Source organism: Plasmodium yoelii, assembly GCF_900002385.2.
Source record: "Plasmodium yoelii strain 17X genome assembly, chromosome: 12".
NCBI classification, from domain to species: Eukaryota; Apicomplexa; class Aconoidasida; order Haemosporida; family Plasmodiidae; genus Plasmodium; species Plasmodium yoelii.
Window position 1 is genome coordinate 399,358 of NC_036184.2, and position 25,243 is coordinate 424,600.

Sequence of the window (25,243 nt, forward strand, 5' to 3'; positions counted from 1 at the left end):
AAAAGATAAATAAGTTTTTATACTTTATAGAGGTAGCATTAATTAACAAAAAAAAAATTATACAAAAAATGCATAAAAATTTATAAGAGCTATCATTATATTGTATGAAAGAGAAAAGACAAAGAGAAGCCAGTATGTGCACTTTCCATTTTTACGCTAATATGTATATGTAGTACATCTATATGTGCATGCAATTTTTTGTTCATTAATAATATTTCATTAAATGCACAATTTCGAGAAATTCGAAATTTGCATTATCCATATATGGCCATAATTACGTATCACAAAAAAAGAAAAAATTAATATGCAAAAGCCCCCAAAATAATCCCATAAATATCATCATACACGGATATATTGTGTATGTATATTATATTTTCTTATTCAAATTAATTCTTTTTATTTCTTCATCGCTTTATATATTTATTGTTAATACGCATCATTTTTTTTTGAAATTTTTCTCAATATATTTTCTCTTCACAAACACACATATATTTATAACTTTTTACACTGCTATTTCTCTCATTAGATACGGAAAATATCCCCTAATCATTCTATAGTTTCACTTTCCCTTTTGAAAACAACTTTTTTCCCTTCCGATGCAATTGACTCCTGTTCCTTTACTTGTCCTTTTTCTGCTTCTTCTTCCGATTCTTCTGATTCGTCTTCTGATTCATCTTCTGATTCTTTTGACCCACCTTCAGACTCTTCTGATTCATCTTCATCTTCAGATTCTTCTGCTTCTGCTTCTGGCTGTGTTTTGCCATCTATTTCGTTCATTTTTTTTTTATTTAAATTTTCGGCACTATTAGAATATCCAGATCCTAGAGTTTTATTTGATTCGATTGACTTACTTTTTTCCTCATCTTCATCTTCATCACTTGATTCGTTTGTTTCTGAATTTTCACTTTTATCTGCATGTGAATTTGTGTCGTGATCAGTACTCTCCGAACTATCACTATCGCTATCTGAGACGTTAGTATCTTTAGCCTTTCAAAATAAAAAAAAAAAATAAATAAACAATAAATCAATATAATGGACAAATAAAAGGGGACTATAACATATTTTATTAATGAAAAAAAAATATATATAACATACTATTAAGAATTCCGGATTTTCGATAAGCAATTGCATGCACTTATTAGCCATAGGTATACATTCCACAAATAAAAAATGTGTTTTTTTTGGCTTAAAAAATGTTGGTGCGAATATTTTCCCTAATGTTTCTATAGTCATATTATTTTCATTTGAATATTTTGAAACAGTCTGAAAGAATTGTAATATACATAATATACAGTCTCTAGTTCCTGGTTTTAATTTATTATATAATTTTTTAATATTTTCTTTTATTGTTTTATTTGATGCTGATACTGTTTTTAAATGATATAGTCGTGTAAATGCATCTTTTCCTAATAACCCATGTTTTTGTGTATCTAGAAACAACCTAAATGAACATACCAAAGAAGGAATATTACTAAAATCGGTTGTAGGTTCTCCATATTCTATATCTCCAATTATATTATATATTGTATTTGCATCTGTTTGTAAATAAAATAAATCTTTTGTTGTAATCGTCTCTGGTTTGCATAAATAAGTTAAAAAATCTACAAGTATAGAAGGGATATGCTTAAAACCATTATAACTTTTTCCAAATCGTTGACATAATATTTCTAAATCTGCAGAAAATGGTGATATTGGTATTCCTTCCCCTAATAATACTTCTTCATTTCTTTGTACAATATAAGGAAAATGCTTTAAATTTTCAGTGGGATTTATATTTAATTTTAAAAACAAATCTTCTAATTTTTCGACGTATTCCACTTTTTTCCAAAATTTTGTTGAAACAAATGGGGTTAATATAGTTAGCAAAGATTTGGAAAAAAAACCACTATGCACTAGGTACAATTTTTTCAGGTTTTTTTTATATGTTCTTGGTAAAGTATCATACCCTAAAAAAATAATATATATATGAAAATATGTTCATGTTAAAATATTTATAAAAAAATAGTAAAAACAATATTAAGATATATGTTTATAGCTCGAAAAGACATATCAGAAAAATACATGTTTAAAGTTTAAAACATTATTCCCTGTTTCCGAAATATATATAAATTTTTCACATATTTCCATTATAGTATATATACAAAAATATATCCATGAATTTTTCTTACATTGCTTGGCATATCCATATACCATATTGCTAAGCCAATTTGTGTGCGTTTCACATAACACAAGCACATAATTATTTTTGACAATAGGATCTAAAGTCATGATTACATATCTCCTAAAAGAGAAAATTAAAAATAGACAAAATTAAAAATAGATAAAATTAAAAATAGATAAAATTAAAAATAGATAAAATTAAAAATAGATAAAATTAAAAATAGACAAAATTATATATGGAAAGATGATAAAGAAATGTATTCATTTTGATGTTATAAAACAAGTATCATAATTTAAAATAATCCATTTTATTTTCATTTGCTGATTTGTTAATATTTATAAAATAATATAAAACAAAACAAAACAAAACAACGTAGTCATGATATATGACATCCATTGATATACACATTAAATATTTTTATCGAAATTATATTTTATTTATGCTTATTTTTATAGTTTTTAAGTTACAATGTTTTCTCAGGATCCGCTCCAGATGATATTATAAAACAAGGAATCAATAAAACAATATGAGAGCCATATCCATCTTTCCCTATTGTTTTTAGTAAGTCTGTATTATACAGCCTAAGAAGGAATAAAATTTCACATACATATGAATATATGAATATATGAATATGTATAGGTATATTATTTTACACATATGCGTATATAGAATTAATCATTGGTTTTAAAAATGGACATAAATAATAATCCACATGAATGTATATGCAAATAATAAATAACAAAAACAGAATGGAGGAAATTTCTTATTTATATTATTTTTCATAAAAAAATTATATACTCATCAAAATTTTCAGATTGTGATTTCTTCAGCAGTTTTTCGTATTCCAGCAAAATTTCCTCAGGAACTTCAGTATCGGAATCAAACATTTTTTAATTATAAATGTTAATAGTAAAAAATACAAAAATAATATGAACAATAGATATTGTACATATAAAAAAGTGGGGACACAAAAAAAAAAGTAAATAAATCAGATAAATGAAACGATATATATAAATATTATATCTTCATTTATTCATGTTTAAAAGTGTACAAAAAAATTAAGCCCCTTTATAATGCGGTGATAATGACATTAATATTCATGCAACTTTCCGATTTAACTTCATTTTAAATTTTCATAGCTATTTATAACATTTTATGAATATTGGGTTGTCTTTTTTTTTTTTGAGTAATTAAATAAAAGATTTTTTCCCTCTTTTTTATACCCATACATAATATTTTATTATCTTTTATCTATGAATATGTTTCAATTTAAAAAAAAATAAGCAAAACAAAAATGTTAAATTCGCAGAATAATTATATATATATATATATATATATATATGTATATGCTAATTCATTTAAATTTCACATATCCGATTTTTCGTGAAGATTTATATTTCGTTGGAATTATAATAAAATAACATATATATGATTTTTTTTTTTTTCTCTTTTTATCTTTAAATTTATATAATTTTTCGAATTTTAAGTAGGGCGTGTACATATTTTTATATTATTTTTTTTTTTTACATTTTTAAAAAAAATTTAAAATATGGCATGTTAATAATATATTAAAATCAAACAAAACATTTTGTTTTTTCTTTATTTATGCTCTCTTTTCGTAAAAATAGAATTAAGCTATTTATTTTATTTATTATAATTATATTTTTACGATCATTATACGTTAAAATATTATTTATAAGTCAAATGTCACGTCTCTATGATAGCAAGTTTAATAAATTCGATGGCGAGCCTAGAGCTTTTTTATTATATCTCAAACTTTCATTCACCAGCCAAGCGCTATATACATACGCTATATACATACGATATATAATACGATATATAATACGATATAAGCATCACACAGGTATAATGTTGATATACCGTCAGTTCACGGGGAGTGTTCTCAAAAATATAGCTAAAAACATGCTCTTAAAAAAAGGTGAACATATCCAGTATTAACTATATTTATTATTTATATATTTATAAATACAATATACACTATCAATATGTGTGTATATTGTAATAACGTCCAAATAAATATATGCTTGTTTCCGCACAATGAAAAAGGACTTTCATAATTGCACACACACAACAAAGCATATATTTTTTTTTTTATTCTAGCTATAAAATAAAATCCTTAATAATCATTAAGTATATATGTATAATTATTCTTCGTAATTTCTAACTTAATATAACATTTTTGTTATGTCTATACTCTTTTCATTTACCTTAACACACATTTATAATAGAAAAATGCAAAACTTTTTTTTTTTAATTATTACCATGAATGCATATTCTTATATAAAATGTATGAACTGTTCATGTAAAAAAGAAAAAATATAGCCAAAATTATGAACGTAATAGTAACCGAAAAATAAACAAATTAACTAATCAAAGACATCATCATGATGCACATATATTTAATTTGGGAAGTTCTTAGATATTCTATAAATGTTATAAGGATGAAAAAAATAAATTTAATATCCTTAAAATAAATATATATTCATAATTTAGCTATTTAGTTATATATATGACTATGTCGAAAATATATGTTCTATGTGTGCGCGTGTATACACTATATATCTTTGCATTTTTCCAGTTATACATTATTTTTTTTAATTTTTAATAAAATAATAAAAAAAATAATTTTCTATAAATAGGTAAACTACTCTCGATTATATAAAAAAAATGGTGGTAAAATAATTAATATTAATTTCATAATTTTTTTTTTTACAACATATGTTATAGGCAACTGGTGCGTGCAACCAACGGGATTTTAAAAATAGAATTGCATAATTCAGTTGCAAAACAAAGTTGATTTTTGTATATTTAACAACATAATACTAATTTAACGAATCATTTTAAATATAAAAATACATATAACAAAAAAAATTCTAATTATTATCCTCTTACCCCTAAAAAAAAATATATAAAAATATAGTATATATACCTCAAAATATTTTCCGCACATACCGCATACATAATCATAGACTCCATATTTTTTTTTTTTCGCATGTTGTTTTTTTTATATTTATTTATTATGCATATTCTAATTCATTATCATATATTTTAAAAAATAAATATATATTTGAAATACATATAAATTATTTAATATATATTTTTTTATTTTCTATTTGAATAAAAGTATTTTTAACTTTATAGAATATTTTTTATTTTAAACAATATGTCATTCTATTAAAAAATAAAATGAAAATTTTCTATACACATAACATATTTTTTTAACAGCGACACATTTTTATGATTGTTAAAGTAAGATGTAAATTTCTACAAACATTGTATTTCATAATATTTTTTTTTTTTTTCGTCTACATTTTAATTTTTTATATACCTGTATTTTGATATATGTAATAATTTTTTACCGTTTTATTATTTTGTCTATTTTTATATTATTTCCGTTATTTTTATTCATTTTTATGTTAAATTATTTCCTTAACAAAAAAAATACAACGGTTCTTTTAATCAAAGATTACCAGTTTCTATTGTAGAATGTGTATATAAAAATAGTTGAATTATTTCCCTCAATTTCATAAATTTTAATTATATAATAAAAAATATACATAAAAATAATAATAAATTGAATGATATATTTTTGTTTTAATTAAAAATAATTCTTCTTTTCAACATTTTGACAATTTTTTTTCACATTATAATTAAATAAGTCAAAAAGGTGGCAAATCGAATTTTAGTAAATAAAATTATTTATATCTATCCTGTATATTTTCTATAATTTTCATTTTTAAGTTTGACTTAATTTTTTTTTTTTTTCCGAACCAAACAAATTTAACACAATTTATAGTAGTTAAAGAATTTTATCCTCTCACAAATTTTAAATTGCAATAATATAACAGACAGAAACGAATACACATTGAATCGGTAAACATCAAACATACATGTACATAAAGACAAATCCATTCCTACGTGCCATTAAATATATATACAAAAATTTAGACGAATCATAGATAATAATATAAAGGAATATTTTTATGCATAAAGAATGAAAATACATAGATATGGAGAGAAAAAGTGGAAAAAGTAAATATATGCATTTTTTGCCTATAATTAATTCACAAAGAAAATTAAATATATTAGAAAAAAACAATGTTTTAGAAAAAATTCATATATTACCAATAAAAAAAAAAAGTTCAAATTATCATGAATTGTACAATAAATTGAATAAATTAATAAATGAAAAAAGTATATTGTACGAAGGAATTGTTATTAGCTTAAAAGATGGTTCTGAACATTCCGACTTGAAACTAAGCAAAATTCCTCATATAAATGAAAAAGAAGAAAGCATAAAAATAAAAAATAAAATAAATAATGATGATGTTTTTGGAATCGATAAAATTTCAACAGATGAAAGTTCTTCTGATGAAAATCAGACATGTGATGTAGACCTTCCTTTAAATGATAATAATAATGATAATAACGATAATAATGATGATAATGATGATAATGATAATAATGATGATAATGATAATAATGATGAGAATGAAAAAATGTCAGAATTAATTGTTAATAATGTCGATTATGTTATTATTAATTGCATACCATCAAAAGGTGTACTTAATCATGATACCTTAATTTATACTGATGGAAAATATGTTGATTATTTAAAAAAAATAGAAATAATAATAATAAATGATAAACATTATAAAAAATATGAGAAAAATATTAAAAGGAAATTTATTTCTTTTAAAAAAATGCTACTTAAAAAGAGTAATGATTTTTTTAATGGGGCCATGTCTTTATTCCCATTATATTTTAATTTTATTCCTGAATTGTGCATGTCAAAAAATAGAAATAAAGTTTCAAAAAATGAACAGTGCTCGATAGAAAGGATACCCAATCTTGGCACTTGTGATGAATGCGATACAAATAAAACAAACAAAACGAATAGAACAAACCAAATTAATAATATTATAACACAAAAATTTTTGACGACCCATTTAATTCCCTATTTCAAAAACAACAGAAATAAATTATTTTATCCTGGAAAATTATTTAATGTAAATAATTTTTCTTTTCTAGTTTCTAAAATAGATGTCGACATAAGTGCTGGTTTTATTGATGATTTAACTGTAAGTCTTTTTAACTCATGATTTTGCATTCTTATTTTTTTTATTCCTTTTTTTATATCTTATAAAATATTTATTTATAATTAATATTTTTATATACTATAGGAAATAAACCTTAGGTTTGATAGTTATGAAGAATATACCCATGTACATATTGTTCCTCTTTATGATACCTTACCAACAACATATAACTATAATTTGTTTATAGATTATATAAAGCCATATATAGAGAGACATTATTTAAACACGTTTTCTATATATGATACATTTTTTTATAGAGGTGTACAATTCAAAATTATGGGGGTAGAACCAATTAATATGAAATGTGGAAAAGGAAGAATAAGTGCTAATACATCAATTTATATTCAAGGTTCAGTTAAACCAACATTTTTTGATGTAATCTCAAATAAATCATTTAATTATATAAAATCGTTACCATTTGAATATAAGCCTTATGCAATATTAAATATTTTACAGCACCTCGACACTGATTCATTATTAAGATTATTTCCGTCTGCAAATATAAATATGGAATCTTCTACAAAAAATGAACAAACTATATTACATAGTTTAGCTCCTCTTATGTATATATATAATAAAGAAAACATTTCTTACGCTTCAAATCGGGGCGATTCAAGCAGAAGCGATTCAAGTAGAATCGATTCAAACGGGGGCAATTCAAGCAGAAGCGATTCAAACGGGGGCAATTCAAAAGATGTTATAATTGAACAGAGCAACGGACATAGTGAACTTAATAACAACATAATAAATGAACAATGTGTAGTTTGTTTTGAGCATTTCATAAATGATGATAAATGTATTAAATTAACATGTCTCCATACATATCATTGGAAATGTGTACAGAATTGGTTCAGGTTTAATTTGACATGCCCTTGTTGTCGCCATAAATTGAACATTTAAATTGAATCGCCAAAAAACCAAACCTATTTATGTCTCCATATTTTTTATTCGGCATTTTATTCATCATTTTACTCGGCATTTGTTTTATTTACATTTCGGGATATGAAGATGCACCATTTGAATCGGTTCATCTGTCAATCCGTTTTTGTCTTTGTTTTAGTATAACTTAAATATGTATATATATATGCATGTAATATATAAATTATAAAATGTTTTTTTAAACCATCAAATATAGTCTTAGCATTCGAAAATATTGTTGTATATATCAAAACAACAAACTAGATGATAAGAAAAAACAAGATAAAATTGGTTCACTGTATGTGGAGGGTGTTTGCTAATTTTAAATAATTGTTTTAAAAGTGATTCGGACATAAATAATATATATATATTTATATATATGTATATGTATATATGTTGTATGGATGAACTATCCTTGACTTTGACTCATTGCTAATGTTAATATATTTTGCTTAAACTTATTCATAAAAATTGTTGGCAATAATACATTTCATGAATAAAAAAAATGAATACCAAAATGATAATTCATTAATTTCGGAATGATGTTAATACGCAAAACCGATATGTACTATATATTTTTATCTTTATTTTAACAAATGAAAAATTAAAAATAATTTAAATAATTTTTTTTTTTTTTTTTTTTTTTTTTTTCTAATTTTATATAATTAAAAAATATAAATACCATAATAGGATATATATAAATATCGTAATAAATTTATTTGATATTTTTTAATTATAGCTGTATATATTTTTATTAATTTTATAAAAAATAATAAATAGCTGAAGAAAAAGAAATAGCAAACATTATTCAAATTTTGGTTAATATGATGATGTGTTATTCTAATTATTTTATCAATTAATCTCATATTATTGTATAAAAATTGATTAAGTATATTTATTGTGACTATATATATAACAATTTGATTAGTAATGACTCAATAATGATCCTACTGCTAACGTCATTATATATAATCGAATTAAGCTATATAATAGGTTATTTAAATTTTTGAAAATATAAATGTATTAAAAAGGGATGTAGCCAAAAAAATACAACATATTTTTTTGGCTATCTGTGTTTAAAAGATTTTTATATTTTCCATATTTATCAAGTCTGTTATTATGTCTGAGTGTGCAATTAAAATTGTGAATTTTTTCTTTTAATTTTTTTCCAAAAAAAAAAAAAAAAAAAAAAAAAAAAAACGAAAATATGAACTTTGTGAAAACTTATATATATAAACAAGAGTATACAGAAGAAGGAATAAAAGAATTGGAAAAAGATGCAAGAAGTGTAAAAGAAATTGATGAAAATAAAATTCTAAAGGATTTGCCAGAATTTAAAAGAGGTAATAGCTTTTTAAGTTTATCTGAACAATTAGAATTAAATAAAAATAATAAAGGAACTACAACAAAAGAAAATCAAGATAATGGAAATTTAGATGATATTCCAAATATAAATGATGAAAATATAGACATATATGGAAATAATGAAATACATAATAATTACAGTGTTGAAAAAATTAAAGAAAGAGAAAAAGAAGTTGCTGATGAATATAAAGAAGCAATAAAAAATTATGTTAAAAAAAAAGAATTAATAAATATAGCATCACATGATGATATTTTGAAAGACGATATTAATCATGATTTTAAAAAAATAAAAAAAGAAATTATTAATAAAAAAAAAAATAATAATGAAATAAAAACAAATATTAAAGCTATAATTAAAACTACAAAAAAAAAAACAGATAATAAAAATAGCCATAAAGAATTATCTCAAAATACTGAACAAACACAAATTCCTTTTCTCTTATCTGGATATTCTGACAATTCAGATGACTAGCGATACATCTCCGTGGCTGTTTGCATATTGTTGTATTTGAATAATATAGGGTATCACCTGTTTTTATATTTTCCTCACCTTATATTTTCCTCCTTATTTTTTCCATTTTATTTTCCCCATTTTATTTTCCCCATTTTATTTTCCCCATTTTATTTCCCCAATTTTATTTCCCCAATTTTATTTCCCCCATTTTTTGTGTCTCCATTTTTTTCCATTTTCAACTTTACAACAGCTTTGCATTCCCAACATTAAGGAGGAGTGTACATAAAACTATGCATGAATTTTCATACAATTTGTTTAAATATTATATTCCACAAAAAATATCATAATTATACCTTTGTTTTATAACATTATTATTATATGCCTTCTCAAAAAATAGAGGTTTATTTATTCACCCTCCATTTTTTATTATTTTATGCGGGAAACGTTTTATAAAATATAATTATTTTTTAATGTCATCTTTCGTAATTAAAAAAATAAATAAAATCCGGAACAAAATATAAAAATATAATAAAATTAATTTGTTTTTTTTAAATTTGTAAAAAAAAAAAAAATAAGAGAAATAGTGAGTATAAAGCGATGAAAGAAAAATAATTTTAAATCAAGTCGCAATCAAAAAGGGAAACCCAGAATATCACAATATCACAGAATATCCCAGAAAATACATTATTGCCATAATATACATTTTTTTACATATTTCTATGTGCTTATTTTAATACAGTTTTACCAAAATATATATTACCGAATAAAAATTGAACAATAATTAATTTCTAAACAATTCGCGAAACAATTCACGAAACGATTCACGAAACTATTCAGGTGAGTGATTTACCAAAGTATTTTTTTTTAATTAAAGGCTTGTCAATAATAAATAGAAATACCAAACATATTCGTATTTTCTACATTTCAAGATTATAGAAAAGTACAAGAATTGGGGTTTATCATCATATAGATATTATTTTTGTTTGTTTTCATTTTTCTAAGTTTAACGATTTTGCAATGGTCTTAAAAGATAAAAAAAAAAAACTTCAATCCTTGCGATATTTAAAAAATAAGAATGCAAAAAAGTATCCTGAAAAAGAAACAAAGCAAAATGAAAGTGATGAAAATAAACAAAATTATTTAGATGATAGTGATTTACCAAGTTATAATAGTAATGATGATGCATTAATTAAAGATAAGGATCAATTTTCATATATCCTAGATTCAGATGAGGAACCATATGAAATAAAAAAACAAAATAAAATGAATATATCAAATAAAAATAAGCAAAAAGAGTCACACATAAATCTTGTATTAACATCAGTAGCTTTAAATATTCCACCAGGAATGATATAAAAAAATTATAGGAATATGTATATAGATAGTAGTTAGTAAATATTAATTTTTTCGAAAATTATAACTTATTCTTTTTTTTTTTTTTTTCAAATTAATGATAGTCTTGTGATTTTCCAAATCTGGCTAGTATTATAAGTCTATCAGCTTTTCAGTGAACTTATTTTTTGGTATTTTTCTTTTTATTTAATTGTTACAATAAATAAAGTACTATAAACAATAATTTTTTTTTCATTTTATATTTAATCCCATCAAAATGTATTGATGTTGTGTGTGTACATATATATATACATATACATATATATTTTTTTTTTTTTTTTTTTTTTTTTTTGTTGTTTTTGTTAAGTGTTCATTTTTACGTATAAGATTTTATTTCACCAACTTTTATTTTGTAAATCACACAAAATGTTTAAAATAAAAAAAAATATATTAACTTGAAAAATAAGCGATAAATAACGAGAGATTGTATTTTTTTTATTCATGAACCCTGAGACTAGTTCTCTACATTTTTTGTAAAATGTGTTTGAAAATTAATTTAAATATGTGCATATATACCTAAAAAATTATCCAAAAAATGCAAAAAATGTAAAAAATGCAAAACTAATACATTCACTACTAATCGTTAATAAAAGAAATATTTGTGTATACAATTTTGATTATTTTATATATCATAATATTTTACTATATATATCATATAAGTATCTATAAGGGAAAAGATGAAATAAAAATGATTAAAATAGGTCGAATAAATTTATACAAAAAGATTAAGGAAAAAATTCCTTATGGAGTTAAACAAAGCCAAAACTATAAAGATGCAAAAAAACAAGAAAGATTATCTTTAGAGGCTAATAGAAAATTAAAAGAAAGCCGAGGTATGTTATTAGAAGGAAAAAAAAACTTATTTATGTGTTTAAGGCAAAATAGTGATATAAATTGGTATAGAGCTGGTCAAATATTAAAACATTTAGAAATCCATCAAAGAGCTAAACCAGAAATTACTTCAAAAATGAGAGAAAAAATTACAGATATTGCAAATTTTGTAAAAAAAGGAAGATAAAATTTGATTTTTTATAAATCTATTACCCCATAAATATATTTTGATATTATGATAATATTTAACAAATCAAATTATTTCAAAATATCCACATATTTTATGTAACTATAATTATTTAATTCAAATAAAGAAAATATTTCATGTGCTTATTTAAATTTCTTACCATGTTATAATTGTACATACATTCATATTTTTTTTTATATCCAATTGTGCTATATATAGTGTAATGTAATGTAATATAATGTTTTATAATGTTTTATAATGTTATATAAGCCTTTTGTTTTATAACCCTTTTTTGTGTGTATAGCTTTTTTTTTTCTTTTTTTTTTTTCTTTCTTTTTTTTCAAATTATACATATACATACAACAGTTGACTGGAAAGAATATTGCTAACTTAATTCACAAAATAATTCATGTTACTTTTTTAAGTATTTTTTATTAATAACGATGAGTGTGGATAAAAACATGATATGATAAATTTACAATTATGTTTATTAAAAAAGGAAAGACGAAGCATAAGAGTGAAGAATAAAATAATTATAAAGATAAAACAGTAAGCTAAATTTAATAAAAAAAAATTAAACTAAATTAAATTAACACATAATAGCATTCATATGTATAAAAACACGCATATATTTTGGTACGTACACACATGATACGCACATAACACAAATATACGTATATACACACGTACATGATAATAATAATAAAATAATAATATTAATATGGGATATTATACATTAATAATAAATAAAAACATATTAATATTATTTGATTAAATTATTCAAAAAAAAATAAAAAAAATTAAATTATTAACAAGACAAAAATTGAAGAAAAAAAAAAAAAAAATCAAAAGCGAAAAAAAAAATGCATAATAATAAACCCATAATGAAAAAATATGTACATACTATGTATGATACAATATTTTTATTTTGTGTTCAAAATATTTTTGCTAATTTATTAAGGTTTATTCTTTCCAAATAATTTAATACTTCATGTATTTAAATAATTTATGACAAAATAAAATTACAATATTTGCCATTGACACATTCAATTTATATCCATTACACACTTTCATAAAATAATTCAAATAAATATTTCTATCATCCCATGCGACAAATACATATAAATAAAAATATTATTCATGTGCTATTATGTACACGTAAGACATCCCCACTAACTTAAATTTTTGATATCACTAACTACTCTGTTTTTATTTCTGATTTTGAATTCATATAATAAATAGATGAATCATTTATATTTCCATTACCATCTTCATTTCCATAGGTATTAAAATTATTACCTCCATTTTGGTCATATGAATTATTTGTATTATTATTTTCACCTTGTATATTATTTCCCATATCATTATTATTAGGAATATTAGTTCGATCTCTAATTATATTATTAGTTCGTGTTTGTAATTCAGTAATATTTGTATTATTGTCATTTATATGATCCATTAAATTATTTATCATATCTGAATTTATATTTCCATGATTATTATTACTATTATTTTGGATACCATATGTTTGATTTAACATATTTCTGTTTATATCATTTGCCATATTGTTTGAAGATATTGTATTAATATTATGGCTAGCTAGTTCATTATCCATTTGACCATATACAGAATTATTATTATTATTTGGAACATAATTTATTCCATTATTTAAATTGTTATTTATTTTATCTTTTTCATTGTTTGCATCTTTGTTATTTCGAATGCCATCATTAGGAGTCATGTAATTATTATTTGTATTGGAATTATTGTTTCTATTTATAGAATCTAAAAATTCAGAATTTATTACATTTCCAGAATTATAATTATTATTGTTATTATTTGCAACATGATTTATTCCTACATGCTCTAAACTATTTTTATTATCTTCAATCAAAAAATTGGTTAATGGATTCATTTTATCTCCAGATATATTATGTCCATCTATATTTTGTACATAATTATTTATATTATCATTGTGTGTATTAACATTATTATTATTTGGAATAATATTTCCTACTCCTCCTGTATGTAAATTATTAAAATTATAACTATTAATTTTGTTAACTTGATTTATATTATTATTCATTGTATTTCCAAGATTCCTCCCATCCATTCCGGTATTATCATTTTCTAAATTAGCATCTTTTGCATTTATATTTGATGGATCCATTATTTTATTATCATTGGGTGCATTAATAACTCCATTCGGGTCTAATCCATTTATTGCATTTAATTCAGCAAGGTTATTCATACCTGGCGGTACTACAACCATACCATTATTTCCAACACCCGGGGTAGTGTAATTTTTAAATGCACCGATATTTCCTGGAAAATTATTATTAATTGGATTTGATATATTGCCTATATTAGAAATATTTCCAGAATTACCTCCATGCATATTCATATCCATGTTTGGATTATTACCAACTGCCCCGTTTATCATTACCATATTATTCATCATATTATTATTTCCAAAATTATTTGAAGCAAAATTTGGTGCATTATTTTCAACAGCACCGTTACCAAAATTATCCTTAAAATTTATATTTATCATACTATTTTGATTATTTCCATTATTCATCATATTTTTTGCATCAATATTAAATATATTTAATAATTCTTCATCCGTAAAAGGAACAGCTTTATATGCACATTTAACTGTATGTACAGCTAAACTATGTGCTTTATTGAATCCCCATTTTTTTAATAAATATTTTGAAATTTTGGGTTCTTTTGAATTCTCATTTTCTAAATATTTAGCAAACCATGAATATGAGTATGGATCAAATCTCACTCCTTCAACAGGTGTTAATGCATTAGCTCTTGCCGTTAAACTTTCCATACGTCGGCCTCTTGGAGCTCTAGTTCTTTTTGTAGGAGAGAAATCATTTTCACTATCTTGCCCATCACTATGTGGAATTTTATTATGTACACCCCCTCCTATAGCCCCAAGCATTCCATGATGTTGATAAGGATTTGCTCCAGAATTAGTTACATTACTTCCTAAACCTTGACCATTATTAAAATTATGCATATGTGGTAATAACATATTTCTATTCATCCCTTTATTGGCACCATTAGTATTATCATTCATGTTATCATCATGTTCTAACATTGAATTATTATCTAACATTGAATCTATATTATTGTTTAAATTATTATTTAATAAATTTCTTCCTCTTTTATTTCTATTTTCAGTTGTTGTTGCACCAGCTTGTTCAGCTTCCAATCTACATTGTATAGCTAATTCTTTAGCTTTTTCAAAACCTAGCTTTTTAATTGGAAACCGTCGCATTTGGAAATTTTTGCCAATTGACCAATAAGCTAGCCATGAACCTTTTCTATCATTATATGAAACCCCTTTCATAGGTCTAGTACAATCTTTATCATATGGATCCATACATTCTAACAATTCTCCATTATCATTAATTCCCCCATTATTATTACTAGCAATATATCCTCTTCGTATACTTTGTTCGATTTCATCTAATGATAGATGTGAGTCTTCGCTTAGTTTCCTTTTTGGTGGTCGACCTCGACCTCTTTTGATTCCTTTATTTGTTTCACTTTTTAATAAATCTTTTTTGGTTAATATATCATTGGGTGCAGTAACTAATGTCATTCCTAACATTGCATTATTATTTTCACCATTCATATTTCCCATATTGTTCATGCCATTTAATTGATTTATCCCATTTAGGGTATTCATTCCACCAATGTTAGACATGCCATTAATTGTATTCATATTTCCACCTCCCATATTATTCATACCATTTTGAAGTGCTCCGAGATTATTACCATTTGTCATAATCATATTACAATTATTTCCCATGAGTGCATTATTACTTCCATTAGGTGCACCGTTATTATAATTTGGATCCATTTCATTACTACTCATTTGAGTATTTATAAGACTAACTTTTATTAATTCATTTGATATTCCATCCATTGCTTTTCTACCATGTACATGAAACATTGGTTTACATCTGGCGCCAGCTTTTTCTGCTTCTTGTCGAGCTTTAACAGCTAATATTCTGGCTTGTTCAAAACCATATTGTTTAACTGAAAAATATTTTCTTATTTCTCTTGTATTATCATTCCAAGCAGCTAGCCATTGTTGTTTTTTAGGATTAAATCGAACACCTGGAATTCTTGGCAAATATTCAGGATGACCTTCAGTATTAGGTTTATTCCAACTATTCATTGTATCATTTTTTTTTATTTTTTCAAGTTTTATATTATAATTTTTATTATTTATATTAGTACCATTACTATTCATTCCGATTAAATTATTTCCATTATTATCATAATCTTGAGTTCCTCTTCCATTACCACCATTATTATATGTACCGTCCATAAAATTTTGATCCATAATATTATTTTCATCCATATCTGAATCATATAACATTTTATCTTTTAAATATTCTTCTTGATAATCGTAATCAGATTCTTTATTATTATTATTATTATATTTTGAAGTATCATCATTTTTATTAGTACTATTTTTATTTGATTTTTGTTCATACTTTTTTAAATAAGATAAAACATTATCGACATCTGCATTATTAGAATTATCTTGTTTATTATTCATCATATATTTTAAATTATTAACTGATTCATTTGGTAATTTTGTTCGCATAAGACAATCATAATAATCGTCTACCATATTTTCATTTTTATCACAATAGTTATTCATATTTCCTCCACTATTTTGGAAATTATTTTGATTTATAACTTTACCATTAATACTTAAATTTGCATTATCTTTTGATGACCCTACTACATTTGCTAAATTAAAATTATTATTTACATTAGTGTCATTTGGTCCATTCCCATATTTGTTATTATTATTATTGTTATTATTAGTATCGAAATTCGAATTGTTAACGTAGTTTAGTTTTTTATTTATTATTGCTTCTTCATATTCATTATGTAAATCATAATAGTTCATATAACTATTTGAATTTTGTTGTGAATCTGCTGCTCGCAGAATATTTAATTGTTGTTTTAAATAATCACAAACAGAAATATTCCAAGTAGATGGTAATTTATTATAACTTAAACATGGGCCAAACACGGCTATATAATTATGTAAATCTACAACTGTTAATGCATTTTTTAATCTATTTAAATGATATAAAAATGATATTTTTTCATCAGAATTATTTGAATCAGTACACATATCCTTTAAGATAACTATTAATTGTTGTTTACATATTTCTACTAATGATGGTACATCTAATTTATCTTGTTCAATATAATTCATATATATTTCATCTTTTTTTTCATATGCTACTTCATTTCCACCTCCTTTAACATTATTTAAATTTTCTGCTAATTTTTCACTATTTTCATTACCATCTTCGTTTTTTGTATTAATATTATGCTCATTAACTAGCGTTTCCATATTTCAAAAAAAAAATTCATTAATTACATATATTTCTAAATATCTTTATGGCTACATAAATCGACCTATTTGTGCACTTTTTGATGCACGTATAGAAATTCACATTAAATAATGTAATAGTATATATGCATGTATAAATAAGGATATATTTGCATTAAATTATACCTTCATTTATACATTATACATATATAGTTGTATTTTTGTCTAATAATTAAATGATATCTCCCTTATATATAAACATGTCGAATACACTTATACGTATATATATATATATGTATGTATTCTTTGTTTTTATTATTTTTTTATCATATATTTTACATATTATATATGCCTTAACTTTCTTCAAACATATACAAGCATCTTCTTATATTGTGAAGCTATCATATATTGAAATTAAGAGCATTTATAGTTGTTTCCTAATAGCCCATTAATACATATATAATAATGGAATCACATTAATATATTTATGCTAATAATTAAGCCATGTTAAAGCTCCTGCATTTTTTTAATAATAATTTAAGTACATACAAAATATACATAAAATATATACTCTCTATCTATATAGAGATATATGTGTCATTGATACATAAAAATTATAAAATTGCAAAATATACAAAAAAAAAAAAAAAAAAAAATGCATATGGTTCTATATATAGTTCATCAAATTAACAATATAAGTGTGGCTCATTTTTTCTCGTTAAAAAGTTATGTATTGCTATTGTTATTTTTTTTTTTTTTGTTTTTGTTTTATAAACATATATATATATAATATCATTCAGTCTTTAGTGCAATCACCCATTTTCATATATATCACGTGGAAATGTATAAATAAAATATACAAGTAAATAAATAATTGTATACATGCACGCATGTATATCTATTAAAAATGACATGCACTTATATTAACAAATATATATGACTATTTATTGTGCTATCATATATGTGCAATATATACATATATAAATTAAATTTGTTCTTTAATTGCAAAAAAATTTAATGTATTTTTAATTAGCACATGTATGTGTAAATAGTGTTATAAAACGAATAGATATATAAGTATGTATAAGCACATGTATGTATATATTATATATATTACAATATATACAATATATACAATATATATTATATATATTATATATATATATACATATATATATATATATATATAACATATACAAGTTAAATGTGTATGCATATATATTCAAAATTCAAAAAAAAACTAAGAAAAAAGTAAATATTCTTAATTCTGTAATATATGCTCTTGGCTTATTATCCTTTTTTACGCTTTTATTCTTTTTTTTAAGTTTATTTATATAACCTTTTGTGCTATCCTTTTGTTAAATTATTCTTTTTTTTTTCATCTAATTTTCTCGTTTCAATTCTAAAATTATATATTAATGTATATTTATATATAATTTTTTTTGAGCACTTTGTTTTCTTTTTTTATGTTTTAAGTTATATTTATATTTAATGTGCATAAGCAAATTTACGGAAATCAAAAAAAAAAAAATTTCAATTTAAAATCATAAAACATAGAAAAAAAATTCTTTTATATGACATTATTATATTCATTTTAATATTTTTTTTATGTTTTTTTTTAAATATATATTTAGTAGGATTTATATATAAATACTATTTTCAAAAAAATTGGTGAAGTTTTTATGCTTATAATATATCTTAAAATATATTCTGCCTTTTTTTGCATATATATAATAATAGTATATATATAAAATGTCCATAATATTTATGTAATGTATGTATATATATATGTAAACATACCATATATTGTTTCAAGCTTAATATATGCACTTTTGTGGGTTTTTTTTCATGAATGCACTCACAAGCAAATTTTTCCACAGAAAATGGTTAAAACATATATGTCAAATATTATATGTATGTAATTTATTTCATTGCTATAAATTTATTCACATAATAATATATAGTAAGCATATATATATATTTACTTTAAATACATTTATGAATTATAACTGCATAAAAATATACGATTTCTCTTCATGGAAAATGCACAATCAATTATTTATGTTAATACAAGCATAAAGTTTTATAAGGATTTTTTTTATTGGAACTTATAAAAAAAATTAATTTTTTTTTTTTTTTATAAATTTAAAAAACATTTACAAATAATCTACTTGTGATATTTTATTTTATAACATCATCGTCTCTTTTAATTTAATATATTAAGAACCATCAATATATTATATTATATATATTTTTCCATTCTAATTTTTATTATTTTATAAATAAGCTATATATTTATTTTTTTATTTTATCGCATGAAACCAGATTTAATATACATTTTATATACGATAGATATCCATATATATAATATGTATATGCAATTGAGTATGTATATATTATATATATATATTATATTTATATTTTTTTTTTTTATACAAAATAAATGGGCATATGCATGAGATTATTCTAAGCATGCAGGAATTTTTATATGCCTTCATGCGCATTTAAAATATTTGTAGCTTTTCTTAAAAAATTCCTTTTCTATATCCATATATATATAATTGCAAAATAAAAATATAATTAGAATATATTTAGCATAAAATCTAAATTAAAAAAATATATTTAATGGAAAATATTATTAAAAAAAAAATTGTTAGCATGTATATGTAGGTTAAATTATTATTCTAAGAAACATCAAGTTATAAACATAAATTATTTTTTTTCTCTTAAAATTAAAAATAAAAATAAAAATGGGAAAAATATCCCATTGAATATTATAGGCTAGAAAAAATTAAGATATTTTTTTAATCTATCTTTTCAACATATTTTACATTTTCAATAAGTGTGAGAAAATAAACTGTTATTATTATGTATATATTATATGACAAAATAAGGCTAATAAATTATTTTAATATTTCTTACTTTTTATGATTAAATTATAAATTTTTATTTTCTATATTTTTTTCGTTAAATCTGTTAATTTATTTTTACATATATTTTCTCCATTATAACATTCAGGTTTCATTTTTTATAATAAGTTGTAAATTATATTTTATATTTTTAAGAAACAAAATATCTACACTCTATTTTATTTTTAAATTTTATCATCTTGTTAACTTTATTTTCATATATATAAATGAATATATTGAGATGTTATTGGAAATATTTTAATTCTATTCATTTTTTCCTTCAAGTTTTGTCTCATTTTGATCTATAGTTATAATGCCATACAAAATAAAACCTATATAATAAATTATGTGCATATTTAAACTAATAAAGAATAATTCAAAATTTAGATAAATAAATATCACATAATATATAAAATGTGACACCAACAATTATATATATAACAACTCGCTACTTACTACTTATTACTATAAATTAATATGTGGAACTTAATATATATAATGATTTATTTTTTTTTTAAATCGTTCAAATATAAAACTTTGAGATGACATAAAAATAGTAGTGCATATAACACTATCTAGTATATTCTATATAATTATTTTTATATTTTCTTTGTTTTCTTATCTTTATTTTTTTTACTTTATATACTAATTATATATGTCCCACAACCAAATTTAGATCTGACATAAAATATTATGTGTTTACATATTTGTTTGACATGAGTTTTAAAAAAAAATACCATATGAAAAAATATATGAAAAAATATGTGAAAAAATATGTGAAAAAATATATACATTTTGTCCACATTATTTTTATACGGTATATACTATACGTTTACAAAGATAGGGGGAAAATAAAAACTGTCTAATGTTTAGCAAAATAATCGATTTTTGTTTTTTTTCAAACGTGTCTAAATGTAACAACTCAAAAGTGGAAACTCAAAAGTGGAAACTCAAAAGTGACAATTCAAAAGTGATAAATCAAAAGTGATAAATCAAAAGTGATAATTCAAAAGTGACAATTCAAAAGTGACAACTCAGGTTAGACACAATTTTTGTGAAAAATTTTGTCGCAATTCTTGAGAAATTGTTTTTATAAAAAACATAATAATAAACAAGCTGGAATTTTAAGTTCCACTTTTCAAAGAAACTAACATTATTGTAAATTGAAAAAAAACTAAGAGTATAACTACAAATATAATAAAATAAAAAATGACTTATAAATAATATTTATGAACTTAATTAGTTTTCCTCAGAATATGTTCTCATAAGTTTGCTCAATAATGTTAATCTCGATACAGCCATTCTGAGATAAAATTTAAACAAAATAACATTTTTTATATCTTCATTAAATGATTCAAATATTTGTTTACACCCACCAGTCAACCCTTCTATATATTGCAAAGAATCTATAAATTTATTTTGTTTTATATTATTGAATGCATAAGATAAATTTAGTAAATTTTCTTTTAAAATCGAATTATTTTTTAGAGTTCGATTCAATATTATATTAGAGGTTGTATCATAATTAATATAAAAATAAGAAAATAAATTACTTAATATTTTATATAAATAATTATTTGAATGTTGATAAAAAGCTTCCTTTACACTCAATTTATATAAATAATAAAATTTATTTTTAATTTGTTCTTGATTATTATTAGTTATTTTATATGTACATGTAAAAAAATTATCTGGTAATTCTTTAAGGGTTTTTTCTAAAAATGTGTCTTTTTTTAAATTTTTTTTTAAATCTTTTAAAATTGATTCTATTGATAAATCATGAATTATACAATTTTGTAAATAAACCAATTGATGTTGTATATCATTTATATACTGTAATTTTTTTTGTCTAATTTGATCATTTTCTATATTTTCCTTTATTATATTTATATGATATGCATAGGTATTTATTTTTTTTAAATAATTTTCTTCAATTTCTTTTAATTCATTTTTCATTTTATTTTTCTCTATATCTATTTCTTTTTTAGTTTGATCAATTATATTATTTTCAAAGCTTTCTTTTTTTTTTTCATAATTTTCTCTTAATATTTTTTCTTCTTCTTTTAATATTTTTAACATTGATTTTTTTAAGACTTTTTCTACTTTTTTTTTTTTTTTTAAAAAAATATCATTATATTTAACTGTTAATATTTTTTTTAATATTTCCTTTTCTTCTTCCAATAATATATCTTTATATCTTTCTGTAACTAGTTCATTTACATACATGTCAACTATTTTATTTTGTAAATCTGTTTTGCTTAAGCTATTTATATCTGCTTTAAAATTTGTTAACTCTTTTTCTAATATTTTTTTTATATATTTATCATTATTTATTATATCTCCTTTTTTATTATTAATTGTGTTATCCATTTCGTCAACATTATAAGTTTTATTTTCTTTTTCAAGTTCAATAGTTTTTGTTTTTTTCTCAGGAATTACTATAGATTTATCTGATGTGTTCTTTGGCAAAATATTTATTTTTTCGATTTTGTCTATATATATTTGTTTTTCGTCTTCTTTATGTCTCTTATTTTCATTGTTCATATTTTTACCTAATTGTACATCTTCCTTGGATACAATATTTTCATCACTTTTAATAATTACATGAAGATTGTCTTTGCTATCCTTAATATTGGATTCTTCATTTACAATATCATTTTGTTTTTCTTCCATATATTCTTCTTTTTTAATATTTTCAATTTCATTTAATTTCATACATTCTTTAAGTTTTATCATGTTTTTCTCTATGTTGTCTGTTTGTGTTGACAAATTTGTTTCCATTATAGATGATGTTGTTTTGGGTTCTTCTGTGTTATCTTCATAATTGTCCAGATGTTTAGTTTTTTCATACAAATTTTTAATAGAATATTCTTTTTCATCTTGTTTTATTTTGGTGTTAAAATAAAAATTATTTTTGTCTTGTAAACATTCAACATCTCTTAAGTTAATTTGATCAGATTCGTCTATTTTAAGGTTATTATTATTTTCATAATTTTCGAAATTTTTTAATTTTTTAAAAGCATGGATTATATCTTCTATATCGTTATATATATTGTCTTTATGTAAATCTTCATTTTTTTCATCACAATTTATATTTCCATCTTGTTCATTCTTGATGCATTCTTTTTCATTTTTCTCTTTTTTTACTGTATCGATTTTAGCTTCGTTTATTCCTAGCAACTTATTTATCCATAGTGTCGAATTTGCGAAGTTTGCGAAGTTTGCGAAGTTTGCGAAATTTGTGAAATTTGTGAAACTTTTTATAGCAACCTGAATAAACAAATAAGTATAATTTAATAAATAAGAAATGAATTCACTAATATAGTTTAAAATAATATTTAAATTTACATTTTGTTTTATATATTTAAACACATTATCATTTAATTGGCATGTAAATCTTTCAAATCTTATTTTTGCTAAGTTTATTTTTACATGTATAATACTATTTAATTTTTGATCTTCTTCTATATAGTTTTTTATATTTTTAACTAAATTTATACTTTCATATGTACCATAAAATAAGAATGTTACAAAAATCATTCTTTTTAAATATGCATATGTGTAAGAGGTTGTATTTTCTTTTTTCTTTTTTATATTTTTTTCAATTTCATTATTAATATCGTTAATTTTTTTATCATTATGTATAATTTTTTTATCTATTTTAAAATATAATTGTTTAAATTTGAAATTAGTCTTGTTATAATTTTGTCCAATCCAAGTATTCTCATAATTCTTCAAAACATTTTTGTATCGTAAGATATTTCGTAAATATGTCATTATATTATCTTTCCCTTTGTATATATTTTTATTTGTTTTTTATAGAAAGTTGAATTGTAAGTGTATGTCTGTGTGCATATATTTACTGCAAGATTGCTAAAATATATACACACATATATATGTATACACATTTCAAGATATATTCAAACTTATTTCAAAAAAATGCATATTCCTACAAAAATATCTCTTTATAATACAACACCTTAATATAAGCACATGTATGTATAACATATATTTAACCAATTATATTACTTATTTGGTAAAACATTTTACTTTATTTTTTGTCATATTTGAATTTGCATTCTTATTATATTTTTTTTTTTTCCAGAGTTATATGATTTAAAACATGTCTTCGCGAAAATACATGATTTTATAACAGAATAATTCTTTTATTATTATATTTCATAATATCATAATTTAATATAATTTGATTTTCATATGCTTGCCAAATTTTGTTTGTATTTTCTTATTGAAGAAAATTATGAAAAAAAAAACAAAAAATCGAACAAAATAAGCAAAAAAGTTAAAACAAAATTACAAATAAAATAATGCTAACTTAGTAAATAAGACTTTTGCTTACACTAAGTTGGCTGCAAATTTAATTCATAACATATTAAAAAATATGTATAAAAAAAAAAAAAAAAGAACGCTACACCTATTTACAAAATAATAAAATTAATATATTTTGGTGATATGTTGTATGTTATTTTTTAATTTATAACATTTTCTACTTTGGTCGTTGT

General features: G+C 21.8%; 7 protein-coding genes across 7 annotated transcripts; 4 read left to right on the forward strand and 3 right to left on the reverse strand.

Annotated features, from left to right (window-relative positions):
• Window positions 1-546: 546 nt before the first annotated feature.
• On the reverse strand, window positions 547-3,048 carry PY17X_1208600 (rho GTPase-activating protein, putative; the record flags this gene model as incomplete). The annotated part of the gene is made up of 5 exons (XM_022956717.1): window positions 547-987; window positions 1,096-1,946; window positions 2,169-2,281; window positions 2,629-2,742; window positions 2,960-3,048. 5 exons carry the CDS (start codon window positions 3,046-3,048, stop codon window positions 547-549), a joined length of 1,608 nt encoding a protein of 535 aa, XP_022812579.1.
• Window positions 3,049-6,192: 3,144 nt separating this feature from the next.
• On the forward strand, window positions 6,193-8,181 carry PY17X_1208700 (RING zinc finger protein, putative; the record flags this gene model as incomplete). Its single annotated transcript, XM_721501.2, has 2 exons — window positions 6,193-7,263; window positions 7,366-8,181. The coding sequence occupies 2 exons, from the start codon at window positions 6,193-6,195 to the stop codon at window positions 8,179-8,181; spliced, it is 1,887 nt and encodes a 628-aa protein (XP_726594.2).
• Window positions 8,182-9,406: 1,225 nt separating this feature from the next.
• PY17X_1208800 (conserved protein, unknown function) lies at window positions 9,407-10,036 on the forward strand (the record flags this gene model as incomplete). Its single annotated transcript, XM_721502.1, has 1 exon — window positions 9,407-10,036. One exon carries the CDS (start codon window positions 9,407-9,409, stop codon window positions 10,034-10,036), a length of 630 nt encoding a protein of 209 aa, XP_726595.1.
• Window positions 10,037-11,035: 999 nt separating this feature from the next.
• On the forward strand, window positions 11,036-11,374 carry PY17X_1208900 (conserved Plasmodium protein, unknown function; the record flags this gene model as incomplete). The annotated part of the gene is made up of 1 exon (XM_721503.1): window positions 11,036-11,374. The coding sequence occupies one exon, from the start codon at window positions 11,036-11,038 to the stop codon at window positions 11,372-11,374; it is 339 nt and encodes a 112-aa protein (XP_726596.1).
• A 724-nt stretch (window positions 11,375-12,098) lies between these two features.
• Window positions 12,099-12,428, forward strand: PY17X_1209000 (conserved protein, unknown function; the record flags this gene model as incomplete). Its single annotated transcript, XM_721504.2, has 1 exon — window positions 12,099-12,428. The coding sequence occupies one exon, from the start codon at window positions 12,099-12,101 to the stop codon at window positions 12,426-12,428; it is 330 nt and encodes a 109-aa protein (XP_726597.2).
• A 1,198-nt stretch (window positions 12,429-13,626) lies between these two features.
• On the reverse strand, window positions 13,627-17,835 carry PY17X_1209100 (AP2 domain transcription factor AP2-I, putative; the record flags this gene model as incomplete). The annotated part of the gene is made up of 1 exon (XM_721505.2): window positions 13,627-17,835. One exon carries the CDS (start codon window positions 17,833-17,835, stop codon window positions 13,627-13,629), a length of 4,209 nt encoding a protein of 1,402 aa, XP_726598.2.
• Window positions 17,836-21,962: 4,127 nt separating this feature from the next.
• PY17X_1209200 (conserved Plasmodium protein, unknown function) lies at window positions 21,963-24,500 on the reverse strand (the record flags this gene model as incomplete). Its single annotated transcript, XM_722914.1, has 1 exon — window positions 21,963-24,500. The coding sequence occupies one exon, from the start codon at window positions 24,498-24,500 to the stop codon at window positions 21,963-21,965; it is 2,538 nt and encodes an 845-aa protein (XP_728007.1).
• Window positions 24,501-25,243: the final 743 nt, after the last annotated feature.